This window comes from Balaenoptera borealis, assembly GCF_965194805.1.
Source record: "Balaenoptera borealis genome assembly, chromosome: 16".
Taxonomy (NCBI): domain Eukaryota; kingdom Metazoa; phylum Chordata; class Mammalia; order Artiodactyla; family Balaenopteridae; genus Balaenoptera; species Balaenoptera borealis.
The window spans coordinates 88,294,624-88,304,579 of record NC_138872.1 but is presented as its reverse complement, the minus strand read 5'-3'; the positions used below and the strand labels follow the sequence as shown (position 1 = coordinate 88,304,579).

Below are 9,956 nucleotides of genomic sequence, written 5' to 3'. Positions count from 1 at the left end.
TTGGGATTGACATATACACACTACCATATATAAAATAGATAACTAATAAGAGCTTACTGTATAGCATAGGGAACTCTACTCAATACTCTGTAATGACCTATGTGGGAATAGAATCTAAAAAAGAGTGGATATATGTATTTATATAACTGATTCACTTTGCTGTACAGCAGAAACTAACACAACATTGTAAATCAACTATACTCTAATAAAAATTAATTTAAAAAAAAGAAAAAAGATGAAAGAGTTGTACAATGAAAACTACAAAATATTGCTGAAGGAAATGAAAGAAGATGTAAATAAATGGAAACACATCCTATGTCCACAGACTGGAAGACTTAAAATTAAGGTGTCAATATGATTTAAGGTAATCTGCAGACTCAATGCAATCCTTTTCAAGATCCCAGTGAAGTTTTTTTTGTTTTGTAAAAATAGAAAAATTCAACTTAAAATTCATATGGTATCTCAACAGGCCCCAAAGAGCCAAAACAATCTTGAAAAAGAACAAAGCTGGAGGACTCATACTTCCTGATTTCAAAACTTACTACAAAGCTACATTGATCAAAATAGTGTATACTGGCATAAAGGGACATATAGAACAATGGAATAAAAAAGAATAGAGAGCCCAGAAATAAATTCTTACACATATGGTCAAATGATTTGTGACAAGGATGTAAAGACCATTCAATGGGGAAAGGACAGTTTTTTCAAGAAATGGTGCTGGGAACACTGGATATCCATGTGCAAAAGAGTGAAGTTGGACTCATATAATGCCATACACAAACGTTAATTCAAAATGGATCAAAGATTTGAATGTAAGACCTAAAACTATAAAACTGTTAGAAGAACAGAGGACAAAGGCTTCACAACATTGGATTTGGCAATCAATCTATGGATATGATACCGAAGGCACAAACAAAAAAAGAAAAAATAGGCAAATTGGACTTCAGGAAAATTAAAATTTTGTCCATCAAAAGACAGTATCAACAAAGTAATAAGGCAACTCAGAGAATGGGAGAAAAATCTTCAAGCCATATATCTGATAAGGGATTAATATCTGGAATATATAGAGACCTAAAACTCAACAAGAAAAAAACAAACAACCTGATTTTAAAATGGGCAAAGGACGTGAATAGATATTGCTCCAAAGAAAATATATGAATGGCCATAAGCACATGAAAAGATGCTCAATATCACTAATCATTAGGGAAATGCAAATCAAAACTACAATGAGATACCACCTCATACCTATTAGAACGGCTATTATTAAAAAAAGAAAAAGAATGTGAATTCCCTGGAGGCCCAGGGGTTAAGACTCAGTGCCCGGGTTTGATCCCTGGTCAGGGAACAAAAATCCTGCAAGCCTCGAGGCACGGCCAATAAATTAAAAAATAAAATTTAAAAAAGAAAAAGAAAATCACAGATGTTGGCAAGGACATGGAGAGACCTGAACCTTTGTGTACTGTTCGTGGGAATGTAACATAATGCAACCACTGTGGAAAACAATATGGGGGTTCCTCAAAAAATTAAAAATAGAATTACCATACGATCCAGAAATTCCACCTCTGGCTATATACTCAAAAGAATTGAAAGCAGGGTCTCAAAGATACACTTGTACACCCATGTTCATAGCAGCATTATTCACAATTGCTAAAAGGTGGAAGCAACACAAGTATCTATCAACGGATGAATGGATAAGTAAAACACGGTCCATCCATACAATGGAATATTATTCAGCCTTTAAAAAGGAAGGGAATTCTGGCACGTGCTACAACATGGATGAATCTTGAGGGCATTTCACTAAGTGAAATAAGCCAGTCACAAAAAGACAAATACGGTATGATTCCACTTATCTGAGTACTTATAAGTACTTAGAGAAGTTGGAACAGAGAGACAGGAAGTAGCATGGTTGCCAGGTGCTGGGGGAGGGGGAGGTTAACACTTAACAGGGACAGAGTTTTAGTTTTGCAAGATGGAAAGAGTTCTGGAGGTGGATGGTGGTGACAGCTGCACAGCATTATGAATGTAGCAATATATAATACCACAGAACTGTACACTTAAAAACGGTTAGGGGGCTTCCCTGGTGGCGCAGTGGTTAAGAATCCGCCTGCCAATGCAGGGGACACGGGTTCGAGCCCTGCTCCGGGAAGATCCCACATGCCGCCGAGCAACTAAGCCCGTGCACCACAGCTACTGAGCCTGCACTCTAGAGCCTCTGAGCCACAACTACTGAGCCCACGTGCCACAACTACTGAGCCCACGAGCCACAACTATTGAAGCCCACGCGCCTAGAGCCCGTGCTCTGCAACGAGAAGCCACCACAATGAGAAGCCCGCGCACCGCAACGAAGAGTAGCCCCAACTCGCCGCAACTAGAGAAAGCCCGTGTGCAGCAACGAAGGCCCAATGCAGCCAAAAATAAGTAAATAAATAATAAATAAATTTATTTTAAAAAAATGGTTAAGATGGTAAATTTTATGTTACATGTATTTTACCACAATAAAAAAGTCTGTCTCCTCAGTGAGGCTGACCTTCCTTGCCCTACCTACCTAGACTCACCCCCTCACAGTACTCCCTGTATCCCTATGTCCATCTCCAGGAATTCTTACCCTTTAACACACCATCTCTTTACCTATTTACCTTGTAGACTCAATGTGTCTTCCACCAGAATGTGGGACAAGGATTATCGTTTGTTTGGTTCATGGCTGTATCCCCAGCCCCTTGAACACCCTGGTACATAGAAATGTTCAATAAATATTTGTTTAAAATAGCCCTGTTCCCAGAGAAAACCATAATTCGAAAAGATACATGCACCCCAATGTTCACAGGAGCACTATTCACAATAGCCAAGACATGGAAGCAACTGAAATGTCCACAGACAGATGAATGGATAAAGATGTAGTATATATATACAACGGAATACTACTCAGCCATTAAAAAGAATGAAATAATGCCATTTGCAGCAACATGGATGGACCTAGAGATAGTCATACTAAGTGAAGTAAGTCAGACAGAGAAAGACAAATATCATATATCACTTATATGTGGAATCTAAAAAGAAAAAAATGATACAAGTGAACTCATTTTCCAAAACAGAAATAGACCCACAGACACAGAAAACAAACTTATGGTTACCAGACAGGAAAGGGGGAGGGATAAATTAGGAGTTTGGGATTGACAGACACACTGCTATATATAAAACAGATAAACAAGGACCTACTGTATAGCATAAGGAACTATATACAATATCTTGTAATAACCTATAAAGGAAAGAATCTGAAAAAGAAAAATATATACATATGTATGTATTGATATAACAGAATCACTTTGCTGTATACCTGAAACTAACACAACATTGTAAATCAACTGTACTTCAATAAAAAATAAATAAAAATAAAAATTTAAAAATAGTTCTGTTGTGTCACATACCGTGCAATCCACTCATTTAAAGTGTACAATTCAATGATTTTTAGTATATTCACAAGATTGTACGAGCATCACCGTTAATTCCAGAACATCTTTATTATGTCAAAAAGAAACCCCCTGCCCAAGAGCAGTCACTCCCACATCCCCCCAAGTCCTCCAGCCATAGGCAACCACGAATCTACTTCCTGTCTCTACAGATACATATAAATGGAATCACACAGCACAATCAGACAGTCTTTTGGCTGCTTTTGTACTAAGCATAATATTTCCAAACTTCTTTCACGTCGCCCGTACCAGTACTTTCTTTCTCACTTTGCCATTTGGCTCTGCACACCATCTTTCATCCAACTTGGCTTAAATTTCACCTCCTTGGGTAATCTTCCCAGACTTAAAGCACCAAAATCCAAGGCGTCCAGTGCAGAACCACACCTCTGTTTCAGAAATAGACACTGGCCTGCTGCTGACGGCCAACTCTCTCAACAAATCTTAAGGTCTAAACTCCTTATTCTCCGAAGACGCTCATTCCTAGTTTTCTTTTACTAGGGGTGCTTTTCCATTTTGACTTGCTCCCAGAGACATCGGGGAACCCCTGGAAGTCAAACCCATCTCACTCCTGCCACCACGTGGTCAGAGGCAAGCATGACACCGATTCGAACAGGACCGGACCCCAGGCGGCTGAGAAGCCGAGTCAGGCTCTGCCACTCCTGTGCGAAGCGCCAGGACTTGGCCTGCTCTCCAGAGTGTGGCCGGCCAGCTGCTACTGAGGATATTTCAAAGCCCAGAGCTGGGCCTTCTGCGGCTTGGTCAGAGGTTGTCTCCGCCACTTAGAGACCAGGCTAGTCATCAGAATCAATCATCAGAAAGGTTTAAAAATGCAGCTGCCAGGGCCCCATCTAGGCCTGCAGAATCAGAATCTCTGGGGTTGCGACTGTATTTTTAAAATCTCTACAGGTTAAGAACCAGCGCGCTGATCATGGACCCCTGGCTCACGCCCGTGGTGTCTGCTCCTGCCGGCCCAGCACACGAAAACCCACAAGGATGGAGTGAACGAGTGAGTGGCTGAATATAGTAAAGCTGTTTTTTAAATTGGGGTGAAATTCACCATTTTAAGGGGAGCAATTCGGTGGCATTCAGCACACTCACAATGGTGTGCTCCCACCACTTTTACCTGGTAGTTCCAAAGCATTTCCATCACCCCAAAGGGAGATTCCACCGCCCCATTAGCAGTCACTCCCCACTGCCCCCTCCCTGCAGCCCCTGGAACCAGTCACCCACCTTCTGTCTCCGGGGATTTGCCTGTTCTGGGCGTCTCACAGAAATGGAATCACACACTGTGTGTCCTTCTGCGTCTGGCTTCTCTCGCTGAGCATCATGTTTTCAAGGTTCACCCACACTGCAGCGTGTGTCACTGCTTCATTCCTTTCAGAGGCTGAGTAACGTCCACTGTGCGGCTGGACCGAGTCTGTCCACTCATCTGTTGATGGACAGGGGACACGGTTTACACGCGACTGCTTCTGCAAAGCTGGCTGACGGAGGACCCGCCGCGCGCTCTGGACGCCACGCCACGGACGTGTCAGCGCATCTAGGACGCTCAGAGCCTGGCCGCTCCCCCCGACGCTGTGCCTTCGGGCTTCGTCTCACCCTGTTCTGCGCAGGTCACGGGTCACGCGCCTGCTCCCTACGGACAGACGGGCGTCTGCGTGGCTCCACGCCGCCTCCTCCGAGGAGGCGCTCTGACTGTGCTGCCTCTGCTGCCACGTCCTCTCATGCCCGCTGGGGACACGCGGGGTGCGGCGGCGGCTGAGCCGTGGGATTGGGTCCCGCGTCCACCGGCGCCCCCTTCCGCACGGCTCACGGGACGCGCTGCAGGTCGACGCAGGTGGGACCTCCCGTCAGTAGCTGCTGAAGTAGCAGCCGAGGACGCGGGGAGCCCTCGGAGCGCCACCGTCGCCTCTGGTTCCCTCCCTGCCACCTCTCAGCGTGGTGCCCTGTACCAAGGTGAAGCCTGGAAGCCCTCCACAGCCCTGTCGCGGGGGTCTGCTGCACGTGGCGGCTGGTGGCCTTGACTCTCCTCACCGCCCTCGGCCCCAGCACAGCAAGCTGGCCGGGCAGGGGGCACCTGAGCCAGGCTGCAAGCCGGGCAGATCCACAGGGGCTCCAGCAGAGGGGCAGAGGCAACTCGGTGCCCAGTGCTGGGGTCTGCCGGGGGGCTGACCCAGCCGGGTGAGGCAGGGACGAGACCCCAGGACGGAGCCCCCGAGATCCTCGGGGAGACACAGAGTGTCCCCGTGGGCCTGGGGTCCACACCTGCCCCTGCCCGGGGGTCCCCACCACCTCCTCTAGCGCTGCCTTGACCGCGTCCTTGTTTTGGATGAAAACCTGTCTTCAGGCGCCTCTGACCTTCAGGGCAAGAGGGCAGCAGGCGCTCCCGGTGCATCTGCTTCGCCTCCTCAAAGACCCTGCGGTTTTCTCTCACACTTTACCTTTGTCTGTAATTTCTTTCTTTAGAATCACCTTCGCCAAATTAAGTCACCCAAATTCCCAAGTAAGCTGAAAAGCCATTTTTCTGGCAAATCTTATACGAAGATAATTTAATATAAGGCATAAACTAATAAACTAAAGACCATATATTATAGCAGTAGTACAATAAAAAACAAGCCAATATAAGAGACAAATGAGCAGTATTTTAGCCAAGGGAAAAAGAAAACGAAGTAGAAATAAGATGTAAGTTATATTCTGTGGATAAATAACTTTAAAGAGAAATAATAAAGATGACTTCTATAACTTTAATGTATTTGGGGAGACATTATTTAATTGCAGTAAAATAAGAGGTGATAAGTCTAGCTGAAGTTTTGCACCATACAGGATTACGTTAGTTTCTTGAGGAAGACACAATGGCAATGTGTCATTTTACAGGATTTTTAAGATTCTGGAGATATGCAAGATTTCTCTTCATTTGAGTGCCACCAATTTCAGCAGGGCAAATCTCCATTCCTCTGACAGGTGGCCAGTGGCGTTTCAAACTTTAAAAGTTCTTTTAAAATCCCATCAAACACAAGAGAATTTAGCAATAAAAAAAATAGCAGGGGCTTCCCTGATGGCGCAGTGGTTAAGAATCTGCCTGCCAATGCAGGGGACACGGGTTCGAGCCCTGGTCCGGGAAGATCCCACATGCCGTGGAGCAACTAAGCCCGTGCGCCACAGCTACTGAGCCTGTGCTCCAGAGCCCGCGAGCCACAACTACTGAAATCCACACGCCTAGAGCCCGTGCTCCGCAACAAGAGAAGCCACCGCAATGAGAAGCCCACGCACAGCAACGAAGACCCAATGCAGCCAAAAATTAAATGAATAAATAAATAAATTTATAAAAATAAATAGATAAAAATACTCTAGGGGAAATTTTAAAAAAAATAGCAAACTATGGATATACACAGCAACCTGGGTGAATCTCCCGAGAATTAAGCTGAATAAAAGAAAAGCCAGCCCCCAAAGGTTACACACCATATGATTCCATTTATAGAACATTCTTGAAATGGAAATTTACAGAGATGGGGAACAGATGAGTGGTTGTCAGGGGTTAGGGATTTGGGGGGGAGGGTTGGAGGGAGGGAGGCGTGGCTGTAAGAGGGGGATCCCTGTGGGCGGATGCTCTGTGTCGTGACTGTGGCGGTGATACAGGCGCCTGCACACGGGGCGAAATCCACGGGTCTAAACGCATACACACTGGGCACACGCCGCGCACAAGTGAGCGGACACGCAACCAGGGAAACTGTATCAATGTTTGCACAGTGTATCCACATCAAAAAGCTCCTTCGAGTCCAGCCCTCTTGGGCACCTACGTGGGTCGGCTGTCCCGGGTGAGATGGGGGCGAGACGGATCCCTGGGTGCCACTGCTGGTGCGCACGAGGGTGGGGGGTGTCCCTGCGACACTGCTGTCCCTCCAGTGGCAGGAGACCACACACGCCGCTCGCCTGGGTGGGGGGCGGGGAGTGCAATATTCTGTTTTGACTCCCACATTTCCCAGTTCAGGTTACAGTATGACTGTTGCTCCATGACCGAACTAAGAAGAAGAAGGTGTGTAATTCCGTGGTGTCATTGCCGCGGCTGCACCGGCCACCCCCGCCGCTCCCCCTTCGGGGCTTTTGCTCTGGAGGCACCACCAGGTGTCAGTCCTGCTCAGAGGTGCCCCTTTCTCTCTAAGAAGCACAACCTTGGGAAGGAAGGAAAATGGCCCGAGGAACTGCTTGCTTCCCAAGCACACGAGCGAGCGGACTCGCGGGGGAATGAAAGTTTGACTCTCACCCCCCTCCCCCGCTCGGCTTGGTTTTATGCAGTGAAACTGGGGGCCTGCAGGGAGACGAATGCCTTGCGTCTGAGCTCTACCTGCTTTGAAACAGGTATTTCTTCACTGTCTCTTGGCACCTGTGTCTCACCTGACGCCTGTGAGTCCACTGAGGGTTTTGTGCTTCTTCAAACTGTCAGCAGAGGCCGTGGGCCTTGCAGTCGGGTCACACCAGCCCAAATCCATCGACCAGGACCCCGAAGAACGGGGACAGAGCACATCCACGGCTGAGGTGGGAAGTCGGGGGCGGGGGGGACGGGAGGGCGGAGAACTGCCGCTTCGCGTTACAAGCTCTCCTGTGACCTTTTACATTTTTACCTCGTGAATATGCTACTTCGAATAAAAATATGGGAGAAGATGCCTTCAGTTCAGTGTAGGAAGTCACAGGGGATAAATCTCCTTACCTCACAGAAAGGTGGCGGGGCTCGTCTTTCTGTCTCCTCTGTGCAGAAGAAGTGGGTTAGCGTGTCTGCCAGAGATGCTTCTGGTCCTGGGGGGGCCTGGGCTGCCCCTCTGACCCCCTCACCCGTCCGCGGGAGGGGAACCCACTGGCCGGCCGTTCTCTGCGGCCCAGGATGGGCGCGGGCCACGCTGCTCCCGAATCAGAGGACAGACCCCGGGGGCGAGAAGACTAAGCTGGTGGGTAGAACGCGTGTACCTGAGGGCTTTTCCCCAGAGTGCTGCCTCAGTCCCTGGCTGCCTGCCCGCCCCCCTTGCTGCCGGTGAGGGTGCAGACACTCAGAGGACAACCCCGCCCGGTCTCTGCCGTGCGCCACATCTCCCCCCCAGCGCACCCAGGTTAGCACATAGGCTTACGAACTTCATTTCTGTCCAGCTAAAAGGCGGTTTCTTGAAATACCATAATTTTTAGGTGCAGGGAACTATATGCATATAAGATAGGAGCCTTTTCTGCCTGTAAGATTGCTCCAGGTACCTATGATGGAATAAAATATATTCGTAGTAGTTCTAGGTGTTCAACAAAATCATCAGGACTCCCAAAGGCTCTACTATCTGACAAATTTGATATTCACCAGAGACGGTGACTACACCCGCCCCCAACCCCTGCCTTGTGTAGCTTTCCTGGAATGATTCAGGGAGTGAGCCTTTTGGGAAGGACTAATTCTTCCCATAACCTTCAGAAGTGCATTTCACGGTGGGGTCAACTTTAGCCCCAGACAAAGGTGGGAAGGTTGCCTCTGGTGGTCCCTCCCCTTGGTTGTCAGTAACTGAATACCCAGATACTTCCTTGACATCCTGGACTAAGCCTGTCCAAGCTAGAATCCTCCATGTTCCTCCTGAAAGCTGCCACTTCCCATTCTTACCCACATCAGTGAATGGCAGCCCCATTTGCCCACCTGCTCTGGCCAGCACCCTGGAGACATCGACTCCTCGATTTTTCTCACCAGCTCTCCAATTCCATCCATCAACGTGTCCTACTGACAACATCCCAGACTTCTTGGCCACTCGCCATCTCTGTCACCACGGTAACACCCTAGTCCAGGCCACCATCCTCTCTCCTAAGCCTTCTCACTGGACCTCATGCTTGTACTTAGTAAAGTCCATCTTCACACAGCAGCCCCCAAACCAGAAACACGAGCGTGTCACTTGCCTGTTTGAAACTCCTAGCAGCTTTATATCAGTCAAGGTCTAACCAAACAGATCCAAACTCAAGTGTGTATAACCAAGGGATTTAAGGTAGGGAGTTGCTTACACGGAGGTGAGGCAATCAAGAGGCAACACAGGTAACATCACCGGAATCCACTGCCACCTCTAGGCCAGAGGGATGAGGGGGGAGCGGGGAAGCGTGGGCCACTGAGGACGATGCAAATTCCCTGCTGTGGCCACTGCAGCCACGGGACCTGGAGCAGTGCCCAGCGGGTCGGCACTCAGTAAATGCTTGTCTGTCAGAAGGATGGATGAGCGGATGGACGGGTGGATGGATGGACGGATGGACGGATGGGCGGGTGGATGGATGGATGGATGGATAGATGGACAGATGGACGGATGGGCAGGTGGATGGATGGATGAGGGAGTGAATCGGCTTTCCCACTTGCCACCCCCTTCCAGACACCTGCATCCATTCGCAAGGGGCCGACGGGGCATGACAGCAGCAATGGGCTTTCCTCGGGCAGTGGCCCTCCCCGCCGGGATCTCTGCCCGGGAAAGTGGAGCTTGCACAGCAGAGTCTGGC

At 48.3% G+C, this 9,956-nt stretch overlaps 1 protein-coding gene across 11 annotated transcripts in view; it reads right to left on the bottom strand.

Annotated features, from left to right (window-relative positions):
- Positions 1-9,703, bottom strand: part of LOC309613037 (uncharacterized protein) — a 27,198-nt gene extending 17,495 nt beyond the window's left edge. For 2 of the 11 annotated variants that reach the window (XR_014235481.1, XR_014235484.1), the window contains exon 1: positions 8,170-9,495. Coding sequence is in view for 1 of the 11 variants with exons in the window: in XM_082359434.1 (XP_082215560.1) it covers positions 8,170-8,207; positions 9,121-9,211 (129 nt within the window). In the remaining 10 variants the exon portion in view is untranslated. Of the gene's footprint in view, positions 1-4,697; positions 4,897-6,915; positions 7,634-8,169 lie in introns of those variants that run through there. The other 9 variants (XR_014235477.1, XR_014235479.1, XR_014235480.1 and 6 more) reach the window with 9 other exon arrangements.
- Between the last annotated feature and the right edge of the window lie 253 nt (positions 9,704-9,956).